At 37.5% G+C, this 17286-nt stretch overlaps 1 protein-coding gene across 3 annotated transcripts in view; it reads right to left on the reverse strand.

Annotated features, from left to right (window-relative positions):
- The window catches only part of ATG2B (autophagy related 2B), a 71629-nt gene that overhangs the window by 18803 nt on the left and 35540 nt on the right, over nucleotides 1–17286 (reverse strand). For all 3 annotated transcript variants that reach the window (XM_014843459.3, XM_070514272.1, XM_070514271.1), the window contains exons 19-34: nucleotides 15099–15256; nucleotides 14538–14710; nucleotides 13907–14057; nucleotides 12716–12915; nucleotides 12464–12544; nucleotides 11116–11222; nucleotides 10865–10957; nucleotides 10214–10284; nucleotides 9550–9626; nucleotides 9094–9264; nucleotides 7130–7271; nucleotides 5189–5391; nucleotides 3978–4204; nucleotides 2927–3035; nucleotides 1766–1960; nucleotides 987–1088 (exon numbers count right to left, since the gene is read on the reverse strand). In XM_014843459.3, coding sequence (XP_014698945.3) covers nucleotides 987–1088; nucleotides 1766–1960; nucleotides 2927–3035; nucleotides 3978–4204; nucleotides 5189–5391; nucleotides 7130–7271; nucleotides 9094–9264; nucleotides 9550–9626; nucleotides 10214–10284; nucleotides 10865–10957; nucleotides 11116–11222; nucleotides 12464–12544; nucleotides 12716–12915; nucleotides 13907–14057; nucleotides 14538–14710; nucleotides 15099–15256 — 2260 coding nt within the window. The remainder of the gene's footprint in view (nucleotides 1–986; nucleotides 1089–1765; nucleotides 1961–2926; nucleotides 3036–3977; nucleotides 4205–5188; nucleotides 5392–7129; nucleotides 7272–9093; nucleotides 9265–9549; nucleotides 9627–10213; nucleotides 10285–10864; nucleotides 10958–11115; nucleotides 11223–12463; nucleotides 12545–12715; nucleotides 12916–13906; nucleotides 14058–14537; nucleotides 14711–15098; nucleotides 15257–17286) is intronic.

A 17286-nucleotide genomic window follows, 5' to 3' on the forward strand; every position in this document is an offset into this window, starting at 1 on the left:
CGCGCTCCGCTGCAGGCGGCCCAGTGTTTCGTTAGTTCGAATCCTGGGCGCGGACATGGCACTGCTCATCAGACCACGCTGAGGCAGCGTCCCACATGCCACAACTAGAAGAACCCACAACGAAGAATACACAACTATGTACCGGGGGGCTTTGGGGAGAAAAAGGAAAAAATAAAATCTTTAAAAAAAAAAAAAAAAATGATGCTACACATATTACTATTTCTTCCATTTTATCAATGAAGAAACTGAGGCTTGGAGAAATTAAGTAACTTACCCAAAGCTACACAACTAGTAAAAGAGAACTGAGATTTAAACCCAGGTCAGACTCCAAACCCATGTTCCTCATCAGTCTACTGCACTACCATAAAGCAGCATATTTTCAGATACTTGGAATAGTTTGTCAAAGAGGCACTATGTTTTAGCCAGTTCTCGGGGTCAAAGTGGAACCCAGAATAATTCAGTGGGATGCTAGCTGGAACACGGGAAAGAGGGTTTCTTTATGCCTTTCCATAAATCTCTGTTGCCTGTGACCCGTTTAGATGCCAATTTACTGATTTGTCATTCTGCCCAAAGCAGGAGTTCTCTGCCAGGTGCCGAGATTAAGACACAAGCCTTCCTATCTTTCAATCATAGATATCAGGGAGTCCTTTACTGCTCTCTGAGCATAAGTGTACGTCTGCGTTAGGAGTATGTGTGTAAGGAGTAGAGAATAAGAAGTAGGTCTTAAGGGCTATGTCACGTAGACAACGAGCAGGAGACTGGAGGCAACATCTAACAAGGTTTACTCACCAACTGCTCAGATTCCAAACGCCTAATGAAGTTGCCCTGTTCTTCACGAGAGGAGGTCTGCTTTAATTATGCAACTTTCATAAACGTGAAACAATACTAACTATCACAATTCTACTAAGTTAAATCTCTCATTCTGAATGGGGATATACATCTATATATTGACTCCTCACTCCAGGAACCACCCTTGCAGTACCAACCTGGTCAATATTGAGACGAAGGGGCATCAGCGACACTCCTAAGCAGCATTCCTGTGGGGACCTGCCAGACTCTGGGCGCACGTGTAATGCTTTAACTGTCAACTACAAGATAAGAAAGAGAGAAACATTTTTTTCCCCAATGATAATTATGACCTTTTTTTCATTAAAAAAGGAAAAAGAGAAGAAAAAACAAAAACCATTTCTATTCCCTACATTAGAACAAAAAGTGGAATTCTTTACCCTCTTTCCTTAAAAACCTGAATCAAACTTTTTCAGGTGCACACTCCTCAAGAATCTGATGAAAGATACGGATTCTCTTTAGAGGAAAACAATGCCAACGGTGATGTTGTACGAGCAGTCTCAAAGAAGTCTGCTGAGCCCCTGAAGCTAATCCACAGACCCATATTCCAAAGACAGTTTCTACAAAGTTTTCTTCTAGAAGTCCTGAGCTAATCACTTCTGCTGTACTAAAATGTAAAGTGTTAGAAATCTGGAACACTTCCAGCAATACTAAATATTTTGTGTAGATCACCATGGAACTCTGCTTTTCCTCAGTATCAATATATTGGCAATTATCGTGAATGGACCCTAGAAGTGACATGCAAAATAATTTTTAAAACACAAAACTGTTAACCAGCACATTTAAAAGAGATATTCATATTAAAATGAGGAAAAAAAAAATCAGTAATCTTCTCCAATCTAAATCTTCTGCAGTTAGATATAATAAAAACACTTTTCCAAAACAAATATAACAAAAAATATGAAGTTTTAAATCTTACCATGTTGGAATGAGCTTTTCGAGGCATTTCTTTACTGCAATACAGGTACAAAAACTTATTCATTTGTGATGTTGCCAGGCGATCTCGAATTTCAAGATCCTGCACGATGAACACCTGCCGGGAGACTGGGTGTTCTAAGAGGCTGGAACTGCATTCTGGCTTGCGTGGGGGGTAGACCTCATGCTGAAACTTCACCTTCACAGACAAGGAGAAGGAACATAAAGCAAGCTTTACATTTTATTTAAATTAGATTTTCTCCATAAAATGCAAAACATCACTCAGCAGTTTCTTTGAATTCTCAGCTTTCAATTCCACTTTCAGAGAATATAACATTCCTTCATTTGTTCACTTATTTATTGATTGACCTGTGCATACCCTACCATACAAAGATAAGCTTGACTGACACTTTTTATTTAATCCTGGTAAAATCCCTAACATTTTCAAGCAAAACCCTCAACAGGAATAAGACATAAACTTATCATCTTGCATATCTATGAAATTGCTTGAAAATCAATCATTGAAGGCAGACTTCAAGTTCCAAAAGAGGGTAAGGATACAATTAAATACAAGGAATTGTCATCACTACAACCCTCCTATGTTAAGCACCCTAGTGCACGACACTTGGCACAATCCCAGACAAGCTGACAGAATTGAATGCACACACTGCCACAGGCGGCCTGGCCCTACTGGTCTCTAGATGTTCACAAAGGACCTGACATATGTGCTATCCGACAGCAGGCCTTCCCAGACAGATGCTCCAAGGGCAGTGGTTCTCCAGGTGTCGTCCTGGGGAAAGCAGCATCAGAATCACCTGGGAACTCGTTAAAAACAAATCCACAGGCCGACCTAGGACCTGCTGAATGAGAAACTTTGGGGTCCAGCAGCCTGTGTTTTAACAAGCCCTCAATGGGATTCTGATGCCTGCTCAACTCTGAGACACTGCTCTAGGGGTAGCCTAGAAAAACAAAAACAAAACCCTGCAGTCTTCTCAGAACGTCTGAGAAGGAAAAAGAGGTGAGAGTTTTATACAAGACGCCTGCACTTTTCCAGTCCGAAGGGCTGGGACTGCCGGCTCTAGGCCACAAGGCGAGGAGAGGCAACCAAAGAACCCCACTAATGCTTCTGCTTTAGTGGACTTTTCCTTTCAAAATGCCGTCTTACCTTGCTTAACTGTATTTCCATTAAAAAGTCATGGTTTCTTCCTTTTCCCCCACATACCATATTACGTCCATGTCTTGTGGGTGTGTGAGAAGGGGAACTGTGGGGACTACTATAAATGGGGGGAAAAAAACCTTTTGTTAAAGGAATATTCAAAGAAAGGCAATGAATAACATCAGGAAAAATAAGATGAAAAGGAAAATAAGATTACAGAACGCCGCCACAAATTGTATTACTATAAACCAAAACCACATTTTTTATACTTTAAGACATTGAGAACATTAATTTTATTATTGCCATTAGGGCAATCATCTGCTTGCTAAATATTTAGAACTACAGAAGAACCTAAGTATGATATTGGTGTTCATATCAGAGGACAGACTTAGAACTGAGACCTCCTTATAAGTTCCTTATCACTTCACAAACCCTTATAGTAAGAGCACAAGTCCTAGAAATCCCAATTAATACAGAAAAGAACTATAGTAAAGTCAGAAGTTTTTAAAAATCACTTTTAAATTGAAAAAGTTAGTACACTGTTGTGCCAAAGGTTACCATTCCACACAACCTTTTCTGACCCTCCCCATCCAATGAGAATGTTTGCCCCCACCACACCTAGTCTCTCTCTAGTTCTCTTCTAGCACTACCGAACAATGCACTCATTTAACAAGTACTTCAGGAGCATCGACTCTTTGCTTAGTACCCTGTGGATGCTGGGACTCAGGGGCATGCACAGTCCCTGGCTCCTGACGCACAAACGTCACTTCATTGCCCTGATTTGCTCACGTAACTGTCTTTGCCTTTTGAACTGAGGGCAAGGTCTGGGTCTCATTCATTTTAGTGAACGTGCTGAACGGAAATCACATAAGTCACCATGTTTTAGTAAAAATACAAACAATGCAAAGAAGTTCACAAATGGAAAAATGTAAGAGCATCATTTAAACTACAGTTTTTAATACTACTTTATAGATTTTTTTTTAAATGATAAATTCTCTGCATTTTTCTATAAAAAGAATATACTGGTCTGCCAAATAAACTTATGTAGAAATTAACTTACTGATAACTTTTAGCTGGAGAAGTAGGAGGGGCTGTTCCAAAATCTTTTCCTCCATAAAGATGCCAAACAAGAGAGACTTCTTTAACAACGTACCGAACCACAGGAACGGGAAAGTGTAACGGGGCTTTGCTTGTGTCTGTCTTCTTAACAGGCACACTAAAATAATTCTCTCTGATCACAATTGCATCATCAACTATTACTTTTACAACTGGTTCTTCTTCCTTCTCCTAGGATGGAGAAACAGGTAACACACACTCTCTTATCTCAGAAGAAACCACTGATTATAGTGCATATCTCAAGGGAATTTCTTGATTCTGCTTTCTTTTTAATAATTTCAGTATATAAAATGGAATAGTAAGCACTGACATTAATCATCACATAAGATACTCTGTTTTACTAACCACAAAATGGATTCCCTGTTCTATGGTTACTCCATAAGGACTTTTTATAGTCCACAATTCACATTTTACTACTTGTTTGACAATAAAAAGGCACAGATTTAGTGTGCGTGTGTTGATGCGTGTGTGCGCGTGTGTGTGTGGTTATTTAATTCAAAGTCAATACTGCACTCCAAACTTGACATACTTCAACATACCAACCAAATTATCACGTTCCTAATAATGAGCTTAACCTGAATTTGATTGGCTTTTTTAATTTCCTGGAACTTGGTAAAATTAATACACTCACCTAAGTTACCACTGCACATATAGACACTAAATGGTGATTTACTGGGTTCAATTCCAGCACCAATGCTTAACCATTTTCGTTAGTGAACTGTGCATTCACTAAATCCAGACCACACTTTTTAAATGTCAGCATGATACTAAAACGGAAATTATATATATCAACCCACCACCAGCCTTCACACAAACCTCATCTTTCCCAGTTCTGGGACTAGCAACTCTGTGCAGCACTCCTTTCTGCCATTTAATTCCACTACCCTGAAGAGTTAACTTCCCATATACAACATCTGTAGTTCAATAATCTATGCAGGAAATTTTGCAAAGACAGAGCATTCTTCTGAGTCTCTGAGATGTGTCATAGAAACAGTAAAGTATATCAAACATTTATAAAGCATCAATAGTACATGACAAAACAAAGTAATTCTGAACTGTGAAAAGTTAAAATCTAAAGAATCTTTTTCAGGTAGCCTTTGGACAATTCAGTATATAACATATTTCAAGGCCTCGAGCCTATTATCAATTTATTACCTGAATGGTCGCTCTTGGCGCAAAAAGAATGCAGAAGTCGTCATTTTCCGTGGGCACACCTGTCACTGCATCACTAATCAAGTGGTGAGTGAATGAGGCATAAGTGGGGCCAGGCTCCTGGGACACATTCCCACTCTCATCTGGAAACAGGAAGAGGTCTGAACAACACGGCTCCTGAATTTGAGATTTTTCATCCAAAACACCTAGGTAAAAAGATTACAATATTCTATTTAGGCAATTTTGAAACATCAATAACAATAACACTTATTAAGCATTTTAACCACATGTCAGATACACATTATGTACCATTTATTTCTTACAACAGTCTTCTGACTACTAATAAAAAGACTAATAATAAGTTTGAAGTTCTCTAAGAAAACAGTAAATGACAGTCTCTTAAAGTTACAGACAGTCTCCTCTTAGTTATTTGGTGTTAGAGAAGCTGAGGAATTCGGCAACAGCTGGTTAGCACTGACTGGAGTTTCACTTTAGCCAGAATTTCATATTGACAATTCTGTCCTGTGGGTGGAGTTCTGGAAGAAACTTCTTGGACAATATTGCAACAGAGGAAGAAACTGGTTACATCTAGTAGTGTCTCACCTAAATCTATAGGACATCTCTGCTTGTGGAGCAGGTGGGGGAATCGGTTGCTGAGCATACCTTAGGCCAGGGAGCGATTCCAAGCAATAAAGACTACTTCTTAGGGCGCTGGATACCCAAACCGGACACCTGTTCTCAGGCAGCTCTCTCAATATTAAGTTCACAAAAGACTGCATGTGTGCCAAAATCTGTATGTGACCATACATTTTCATACATTTATATTACATATCAGATTTATGAATTCTTTTGCCATTCATTCATTCAAACCAAACACTGTAATATGGATTGAGAAGACTAAGATGAATAAAGTGACACTTTAGCCTCAAGAAGCTCACAGATGAGATTTTAAATTCTTCTATGGCAGCACCTCAGACTTACTCATCCTTATAACTGCCCTGTGACTAGTACAAAATCTTGAATACTGAAGCTGCTCAGTAAATATTTACTAAATATTCTTTCCCACATAAATAGGTTAGCTGCTAATATTTATTACAAATAATGTAGCACATAGGACGCTAAAAGTTCCCATCTTCTTCCTTAGTTCTAATTTATTCTAAATTAGAATAAAAGCAACATGTAATGCTAAACTTTTCAAACACCATGAAATAAAATTTAAAAATTAAGGATTCACAACATATAGAAATAGCTATGTTCATCCAATTAGAAAAAAATATGTTTTAGATAGATGCTCCAAAATATTGAGATGCTTCCACTTGGCTTTCAAGACTAACTGTCTAGTTCCTCCCTGCTTATCCAACTTTATTATCTAATTCTTCTCAATAAGAAGGGAATTTCTGTTCCACTAACAGGCTGAGCGGCTAGATAATTAAGGCCCACACATGCCTTCGTCTGTACCTCTGCTGATGGTAATGACCTTGCCAAGATTACCTTCTGTATCCCCTCTACACATCTAAATCCTACTCACTTTTTAAAAGCCAACTCATTTCACTTTCACCCAAGCCTAATGAAATGATTCCAATCCTTTCCAAACAATAGTCCAAGTATATACCACATTCTAAAGTGTTTTCTTATATCATTTCTCAATTATTCTAAGTACCAGCATTAGTCTGGTTTACTGCCAATTTGTTTTACTAAACTATAAGCTACCAGAAAACATAAGCTTTGTCTTCCACTTAATCTGTATCCCCCACAACACCCTGGCCAGTGTTATTCATCTACAAGACACTCAATAAACACAAGCTGACTAATAAATATCTACCAAAACTCATACCTGTCTTTTCTTTAATAAGTTACTTACTGAAGAATTTATAGGAACACAAATGAGGTAAGCCTCAACTACAACATCAGTACATCCAGAGAAACGGTCTTGGTCTGTCTTACCATTAGATTGTGGTTTTGCAGATGAAGTAGCTTGTTGCATGTCAATCTCCTCCATAGCATCACTCATCAAATCTCGTAAAATTTGTTGATCTGCTTCAGGAAGTACTGGACCACGTGAGGATGATCGACCACTGGAATCTACCTACAGCCAAAAAACCTAATTAAAAGTAACTGAAAATGCTCTAAAAAGCAAACTATTTAACATTTATTTTGTCCTACAAATACACTACTTTTTACAAAAACACTAGAAAGAGGAACATGTTCATTTTTCTGTATTTTGCCCAGCAGCTGTTACATTTCCATTTTAAGTTTTCAGTATCATCATCATCACTCCAACAACTACTGGCAAATAGAAATAAATGTGTCATTGCCTCTAAGCCAGCACAGTGAACTAGGATCTTGAAGAGGAAATACATTAGAAGAAAAGGAAGTTGGAAAAAACTGCAGCAAAGCTGGGGAAGAGGGGCTCTCTCTCTGTAGAGAGTTTGATCTGCTCAAATCTGATGGCTACCAACGACTTTCACCCCTTCGAGACAAAGCCACTGTAGGTCAGAGACTCATTGCTTGGAACAAATAGACACACTTAAGGACAGTGGGGGGCATACACAAGAGAGACAGACAGTCTACTAAATGGTGATTCATGGACTCAATTTCAGCACTGATGCTTTACCATCCTGGTTAGTGAACTGTGCTCATGAAATGTGAACATGACTCTAAAATGAAAAGATCCAATTCAAAACGGATAACTTAAAATAACTGTTAATAAACTCAAGAATGCTTTTAAAAAAGACTAAACAGTAGAGAGGGAGTGTCATAGATCACCTTATTAATAGTGAAAATATGGCAGGAGCAAGGAATCAAAAACAGAAGCATAACACATAACGTGTAAGATCATCCTGAACGAATGATAATGCAAGGCCAGCCAGACCCTTACTAGAGGCTCCACAGCCTAAGGGGATTGAGAATTCTGTTCACAGAAGAGGCTATAAAGAAGAATGACAACACTGAAAAATAAAAAATGTTAAACAAACTGGACATTGCTCAATCTGGACGTTAGACATGGCAGAGAGGTGACACTTGGGGGCATCAGAAAGCATTAAACCAGGAATCAAAATATCTGGGTTTTTGTTGCTGCATCTGCTACTAATTAGGGCAAACTGCCTAAATTCTCTGGGTTTTAACTTATTCATTTGTAACACAGAGATGATAATCTTTAACCTCTCTATTGCACTGGATTATAGGAAATTACATATGAGAAAGTATACTGAAAACTGGAAAAGTATACTGAAAAGTAGATGATAAACATGGACGATAGTATTATATAAATAAGTCTTCTGGTGATAATATTAACATCTGCCATCTACCTTCTCAGAGCATTTTTACAAACAACTTGCACACAGGCAGCTTTTATATGTTAGGGGCCAGCTCCGTGGCCGAGTGGTTAAGTTCGCGTGCTCTGCTTCAGCGGCCCAGGGTTTCGCCGGTTGGGATTCTGGGCACAAACATGGCACCACTCATCAAGCCATGCTGAGGTGGCATCACACATGCCACAACTAGAAGGATCCACAACTGAAAATACACAACTATGTACCAGGGGGCTCTGGGGAAAAAAAGGAAAAAATCTTTAAAAACAAAACAAAACAAAACAAAAAGCTCTTACATGTTAAAAATATTTTCTTTCTTCCCAGACAGATGAAAATAACTTAAGTCTGGAAAAAAGTATTACTTTGGTTGAGAAGATTAATGTATTCTGAAACAAAGGATATCAAATGGTAGAATGGTTTTCCAAAAAGGCCCATGGAATCAGCTTTCCAGACCCTATCACTCTGAAGCGATAATTTTTCAGTTTCTTTTCTGTCTTATGACTGGCATGAAGAAGACCTCGCTGGCATAAACATGTCACTCACGTGGCTAGAATGGGGTGGGGGGCGAGTGACTTCTAAGGAATGATGTTGCAGCTGTACCTTCATCTTTCTTGGAGGAGCTCCAGGCCGCATCTCCGCCTTGTTGGCTGCGTGTAAGTCCCCATAGCTTGCAATGTACTGAATGAGGTTCATTAACGCAGCACAGGAATCTGAGCACGTCCTGATATGGACAACATCACTGGAACAGTGTAACTCAAAGCGTGGCTCAGTCTGGACGGGACACAGGGGAAAAAGGATGACAGTGTTTTCCAAACAACAGACAAAAATTTGTTTTTTGCATAGGCTTACATTAAATAAAATATAATATGATAATTGCCTTGCAACAGGACATGTTTGTTTATAATAACTCAATCTTGATTTTAAAGTATTTTACCTATTTTTGACTAAAATTATGTAAGTGGAAAAATAATTTTATAGTAAATTCAATATTTTTTTTAGTGTCTCATTTGAAAAACAGGACTTAAATAAAAATTTCCATTTATCTTAATAACTCACTTGCTCTCCATCAGAATCAGACTTCACCGCAGTTATGGTTAATTCCAAAAGCCCCATATCCATCACACGAACATAATCTAAAATGTTAAAAAGTAATTAATAAAATGCCTAAGTACAGCTTTCAAAAGATGCTTATCCAGGGCCAGCCCTGTGCTGTATTGGTTAAGTTTACACAGTCTGCTTTAGCAGCCTGGGGTTTGTCGTTTTGGACCCTGGGCACAGACCTACACACCATTCATCAAGCCATGCTGTGGTGACATCCCACATACAAAATAGAGGAAGACTGGCACAGATGTTAGCTCAGGGACAACCTTCCTCAAGCAAAAAAAGAAAAAACAAAGCTTATCCAACAAACACCTAATAACGCTAGCATTTCTTTAAAATTCATGGCAGGTAGTGCTACAAACATTTACAATGCAATGGAAATATAGTTTCATGCTACAAAAATCCTACAATTCACTTTATTTTAGTTAGAAACAAAATTTGTCTTATATTAAAAAAAGTGTATACTTAACTGATGTTATAAGGACATTACAACTTCAAACTGACATTTAATAAGATCCTTAGTTCACTGGCATTATCCCAGAGTTATAATGCTTTAAAATATTCACACACAAATATAATAGAGCATTATCTATCCCCAATTATCTTTTTTAACTCTTACCTCTATTCAAATTTATAGTGACAGTATTACACTTGTCAGACAGATGTAAAGCAGCTTCATCCAAAATTATTCTGAGAAAAAAACATAAAATCAACATCTAAAATACTTATTGGAATATATGCTAAGTGATTACTATATACATAGTTGTATCATTCTTTCTGATGTAAATATTATCAAAGTGATATGCAGTTTCTAACTTATAAGTATATCTAACACTTCTTTAAAATGCACGGTTTATGAGTGCCAGGAATATTTAAATGGTGTATAGAATGAAATTAAATCATCTGCTCAAATTAATTCTAAATTTTCAGCATTTTTTTGTTTGGTAGATGCCCAAATTCACAAGGTTTAAATTATGAAAATAAAGTGTATCAGGTAATTTGGGAAGTTTATATATACGTTTTCAAAAGTAAACTAACAACCTCAGGAATTAATTTCCTCCCTAAAAATGAAATACAGTAACGAACAGAAGAAATGAGATGAATCATCTTAGAAAGAAAAACTGAAAACTTGGATAAAGGGACATGACTATTAGTAAAAGGATGTTGGCTTTAACAAAACATCGAGACTTTAATCAAAGGGTTTAGACAAATACTAATTAGCATGCTCGGAACAGCTGCATTTAGCATACAATGAAGTGCACACAGGTACCTGAGAGTAGAAGATGACTTGTCCAAGGCCACACTGCTAGAAACGCTGAAAGTCTCCACAGTGAGAAGAGATCGGATGGGCAGAGAAAGAGGCCTGAGACCACAGAGAAACGACAGAACATCAGACTGCTGTGACGACACACCCTCCTTTCAAAAGCATCTGAACCTTCACTCCACTGAATTATGTATTTTTCAAAACCTAGTATACATTTTAAACAATAAAACTTTATCTTGTTCCATTTGTAAACTAACCTATAATCAAGGGCACAGCTCCAGAGATGAACATGAAAAGTTGTAAATGAAGTTGGAGGATTATATCCCAGAACAGGCTCATCAGCAATATTCAAGAAGTATAAAATCTATAATCACAAAAATATAAAACGCCCTGCTTTAGAAGAAAAAAAAAGTTTTGATATGATATCCTTAATATCAATGTCAAACAAAATATCTCACAGAAAAAGCAATGATTTATTGGAAAATCATAATACTAAAGGAAAAAAAGTCATCATTTTGAAGGAATTGACTTCAAAAAGTATTTGCAAAACTAGCATTTGAAATAAAGAGGCCCATCCAACAATTGCAATGCTACAGAAATCTTGGAAAATCATATCTGATGAAACTAATAAAGTATCTATAATATACTTTCACATAATTTTCCTTGGAATAATTCTTGAAAAAAATTTTGTTAAAGATTGCTTAAAACTCTCTATCTGGTTTTCTATATAATCCATTGTGGAGAGAACTTCTTTTTCCTTAATTTATACCCAGCGCAGTCTGAAAACCAGTCCCTACCAACATCTATACTCCCATATTTGTAATCTAAACACGGAGGTCAGGCTAAATCTCACCCTTAGAAACACTTCCGTGTTCATACTGCCCATCTCTCTACCCACCCCTATATACAGATATATATGTATATATCTATATAGGACATATATATATATATCTCCTTCATGTTTCCTAAATGCTTTTATGAAAAAAGCTTTCTGAAAACATTGAAGTTTAAAATAATTTATTTTCCCAGCACAAAGTTCCTCTTTCTAAAGAAAATGAACAAGAATGACAGTGTACTAGTCTTCATTCTCACATAAAGAAGAGTTAACTTCTTAACCCAAAATTTCCTCTGAAAAACAACCAACTGTATTTCATTAACCAAAGAATTATTACACTGGAAATTAATTATAGACACTCTTATAAATGCCTGAAAGCACATTACTGGCCTAAGGAATAATTCTGAAGTTATGGCAGTTAAAGAATAGACATGTGTTAGAAGTGCAAGTCAACACATCATTTACTGCTCCTCTATGCCAGGCACTGTACAGGTCCTGGGACACAGAATCCCTTCCCTTTAAGGACATAAAGGATAACTCTGTCTTTGAGATATATGGGGACCAAACTCTAAGATAAAAAAAATCAACCACATTCTGAGGTAGTGATAATGTTCCATTCCCTAACCTAAGAGGTAGTTACACAGGAGTGCTGACTTCATGATGAGTCACTGAGCACTGAACATTTGTGATTTGCGAACTTTTCCAGTACATGTAATATATGTTAATATAAAGTAAAACTTAAATCAACACATATGTAACAGCTCTCCTACCTGCTCATGCCAGCTAAGCCCAGAAGGAAGCATTCTGTGCTGGAGAGTGGCTCCTTTCAGTCCTACAGCAATGAGAAATTCCTATCCAGAGCAACACAAAGAATTACCTTTATCACCTACATAACCCTCTAATTCAAAACTTTAATTAAGTGTGTTTAAAAAAAAAAGTACGTTGCCTTTTATGCAATCATTTTTAGCTAGTAATCAAATCAACAGCAAGTACTTAATGGTATAAAAGTACAAAATACAAACCTTTGTATTGGATTCGGATTTATCAGACAATATTTTAACTGCAACAGAGAGCATATTCATAGCGTCTCCTCCAACACCATCTGAAGAAACTTTACTGAGGCCATCTTCTTCAGAGGAATAAATAGTAGGTTCCAACCAATGTGGGCGGGTAGAACTGGGCAGTCGTGTTTCTGTAGGAAGAATCACTCCATCCACTATGCCTACACCCACATTGAGGTGAAAATATAACAAAACGGTTACTTGAATTAGTTCACGGACTTCTATAACTCCAAACAAAAACTCGATGTACCTCCATTGAATATAACATAATCCTGAAAGCAAAATGACCAACAACTAGCTTGGCAATAATAACTCATAACTCTCTGCTCGTGCTGGTATGACTGACAGTACCCAACTTAAAAAAAAAATTAAGATTTGAAAAGCTAGGAAAATTAAATTTAAATAGGAAAACCTGATAAACATTAAGAATGTGCAAGTATCTCATGTCTATTCACAAGGTAACACAGGAAATGTGCTCAAAGAATAGTAAACTCTGTATCTGTTACCAAAAGGAAATACTGCTCAAAAGAGAACAAAGAATGTAAAGTCCCATCAACTGATCAATAGATAATAAGATACGGTATACCCATAAAATGGAATATTATTTGGCAACAAAAAGGAAAAAAATACTGAAACACTCTAATGAACCTTGAAAACATCACGACAAATCAAAGATGCCAGTCACAAAAGACCATATATTGTATGATTCCATTTACATGAAACATCCAGAGGAGACAGATCCATGGAGACCAAGTAGATTAGTGGTTGCTTAGGGGAGATGGGAGGGCTGTGGTGGGTGGTTATAGCTAACGGGCACAGGGTTTCTTTTGGCAGTGATGAAAATGTTCTAAAGTTGATTGTGATGATGGTTACACAACTCCGTGGAATACTAAAAACCACTGAAATGTGCATTCTAAATGGGTGAGTTGTATAGTATGTGAACTGCATCCCAACAAAGTTGTTGCAAAAAAAGAACATGAAGTCAACTTCTAGTTTACAATAAGCGTTACTTTGCCAGTGGAATCAGAACCCCCCACAAAATAATTTCTAATATGAGAAATTTCTGTTCTCAATAGATTTGATCTATTAGACAAAACTTAAACATGTCTAAACAGAGGTGAACAAAACACACATATTTAACATGTGTCCTACCTTTGTGGTACAGACTGAAACTGCTAGAATGAAGGCAGATGTAGTGCTTGTCATCAAAACCTTCATATCTGGTCACACAAAATAAGGAACCACCGTTGAACTCTAACCAGAATTCACCATGCTTGTTTTCCAACAGATCTCCATTATCTTGCTAATGAGAAGATTAGAAAAACATAGACGCCATTACTTAAATGCAGAAAAGTAATTCTGACCCTTAGAATGCTCCTCTTGATTCAGTTTAGGAGAATCTCCCACATTGCAGCAAAGTGGTCTGACTCCTGAACCATCCAACAAGATGGTATTCAAAACTGAGTAATTAAATGCTATGTGGGCTCTCTTCTGCCAAATGAATCCCTGTACTTCATCCTCCCTTATAAGAGATAAATTACTAGTTATCACCTCAAGAGCAGAACCAGCATGTTTTCCAAAAGAAGGTCCACATACCATTTGTCTTTTGATCTGCAAAGAAAGCTAAATTCTCAAAGCTGCTGTCATCATGGCGTGCCTCAGAAAACTGATCTTCATCAGTCACAGAAACAACCTCAAACTAGCTCAACTACTGATGCATATATCATGGCAGATTTAAAATAGCACACACTTGAAAAAACACTTTGCATTTGTAAATGCTTACCTTTACCTCTGTAAAAACTGACATTAATCCATGATTAGTACTCAGAAGAACTGAGAGAAAACTCTGCGAGTTCTTGTTCTGAGAGTCTAGTTTTTTTTTCCTACGGGAACGATAGTTGGGATCAACAGTAGAAAAATACTGCAAAGTCTCCTCTTCAGATCCACTTTCCTCATCTATGAGAAATAAATGTCACAATTACATGATTCTGACAGCTTATTAAAATAACAACTTGAACATTATCACAAGAATATTTTATCACAAGAATATTTTACAATCTGTCTATTTTTACAAAAAATCTGGAATAACAATAAAAATGTACTTTCTACGTTTTTCTCTTTACCACTGAATTTCAGACAATGTATATACTATCACTACAAAGATAACTTTAATTGATATTAACATTCTCAATATACAGATAGATGTGGGGAAATACTGTAAATTACTAAAAGGTATTACAAAATGTAGTTACAAATGGAAAACATCATCAAAGAAACATTTTTAAATCCATGCATTGAAGAGGCTACTACTTTGTTAATTCAGAACAAACTTAAAATATATTACCATAGTGTACTGTTGATTTAAATTGACTAAAACTATCTTTGTTGAAGGTATTAATCAGCTGACTGGCTACTGAGAGCCCAATACCATAAGAAATATTTTCGAATGTCTCCACTGGTGAAGGAGCTGTTGGTTCCCACAGCAGCAAGTCATTAAAAATCCTATAAAAACGAAAGTTGAAAAATAAGTACATAACAACTAGTTCAACTGAAAGCAAACTAAAGAATATCCCTTAAAGAAATCACAAGAATAATGGTTTTTATAAATAGCGACACAAATTAGATCCTACAAAAAAGTTTTGTAAAAAAACATCAGGGCCCGGCCCTGTGGCCGAGTGGTTAAGTTCGCGTGCTCTGCTTCCACAGCTCAAGGGTTTGCCAGTTCGAACCCTGGGCGTGGACATGGCACGGCTCATCAAGCCATGCTGAGGTGGCATCCCACATGCCACAACTAGAAGGACCCACAACTGAGAATATACAACTATGTACTGGGGGGCTTTGGGAGAAAAAAGGAAAAATTAAATCTTTAAAAAAAAAACCCAAAAACATCAATTATGTTGTTTCAATGGAAAAACAACTGACATGGCTCTAGTGCAGGGCAGTGAGGAAGCAATCTGTACAACTAGATACCTGCCTAGCCTTACCTGTGTCATATGCATCAAATTACATACATCTAAATGCACTTTAAAGGAGGAAGTTAATTAAAAATAAAAATCCATCAAGTACCAAAGGAAGACTGTTCGCATGTGCAAGAGCACTCTAAACCATAACAGATCACGCATGGTCTCATTCGACCCTCCATCAGTCCTGGGGGGCAGCCAAGGGAGGACCACTGCTCTCACTTTACATTTGAAAAAACTGCCTCACAGAGGTTAAGTGACCTGCCCAAGGTCACACAGCTAATTAGTAGAAGTGGGACCAGTGCCCAGATCATGTCCAGCTCCCCTCAGTTCTTTTCCATTACTCACTTCCTCTAGGGATATCTGCTTTTTCTCTCTTCAAGAGAAAGCACAGCTTCACTGGGAAGTTTGCATGAGATGAAGACTGCATATGGAACAGGAAATAAGGAGAGGAAACCCTTCCAACTTTCTAACTAGTTAGAACAGCCAAGTCAATTCTGGTGACTAATGGGGTGACAGATGTCACAGCTAGGCTACTACATCCTACTTTTTCGAAGAAATATTTGACTCTACTCAGATGCTCTTCTGTCCCTACCCTCTCCCTAACACCCATGCTCTAACCTTTCAAGAAAACTTTATAATGTCCTCCACGAAGCCTTTTGTTACATTTGGATCCGCGGCATATCCCTCACATACATAATTCAATCATAACACCATAATACTCTACTGTATTTTCTTGTTTCCCCTTCCTGGATTGTAGCCCCTCAGAGATAGGAACTTGTGTCTCAGTCATCTTTATGTGTGCCCAGCACAGCAGCTGTCACATAGCAGGCAGCAAAGGTTTGATGATGAAAGGACCAGTGGATGACTCACGTGGAAGGACTGCCAAAACCACAGACTCATTGTAAAGCCTAGTGTGAATACCAATCAAGGTGCCAAGCAATGATGTAGCCTTGGCCCCTTCCTGTGAGAAGCCACTTGTCTAGGAACTTCCCGGGCCAATTCTAGAGCTTCTGAAGCCTTGGAAGTATAATCCAGGACTGAGGACTATGACTCTCAGCAGACTGTAATCTCCACCCAAAAGGTCTCTTTACAGAAGCATCACTAGATAAAGAATACCAGGATTACGGGGCAGAAACAGGTCTGTCGCAGACACAGTGACAGCTATGGCCCTGAACTGTGTGGTACGCACTTGGCTTGCTGCTTCTTAGGCATACTACTCACAGGACAAAGAAACACGAGTCTAAATCCAGGTCTTAGTCTAAACCTCTATATAGAGAAATAATGAAGGTATAAAATGAAGAATTTTCTCAGGAAATGCTCTTCCTTTACCTTGTTCCCAACAACCATTCTCTGATCTTCATAGGTTAAAGAGAAACTATTACGTTAAATAAAACCTTGAGTTCGTACTATGTGACTGTAAATACAAATTTCATATGATTTTACTATGTTTTCTTATTTACTTTTTGGTCTAAACACAGTCGACACCATTAATACCATAAAACATTGGATGATGTTTTCAATATCAAGAAAGAAAATACTGCTTAAGATATTTAAGGACACATCACCATG

The sequence above is a fragment of the Equus asinus genome, chromosome 7, assembly GCF_041296235.1.
Source record: "Equus asinus isolate D_3611 breed Donkey chromosome 7, EquAss-T2T_v2, whole genome shotgun sequence".
Lineage (NCBI taxonomy): Eukaryota > Metazoa > Chordata > Mammalia > Perissodactyla > Equidae > Equus > Equus asinus.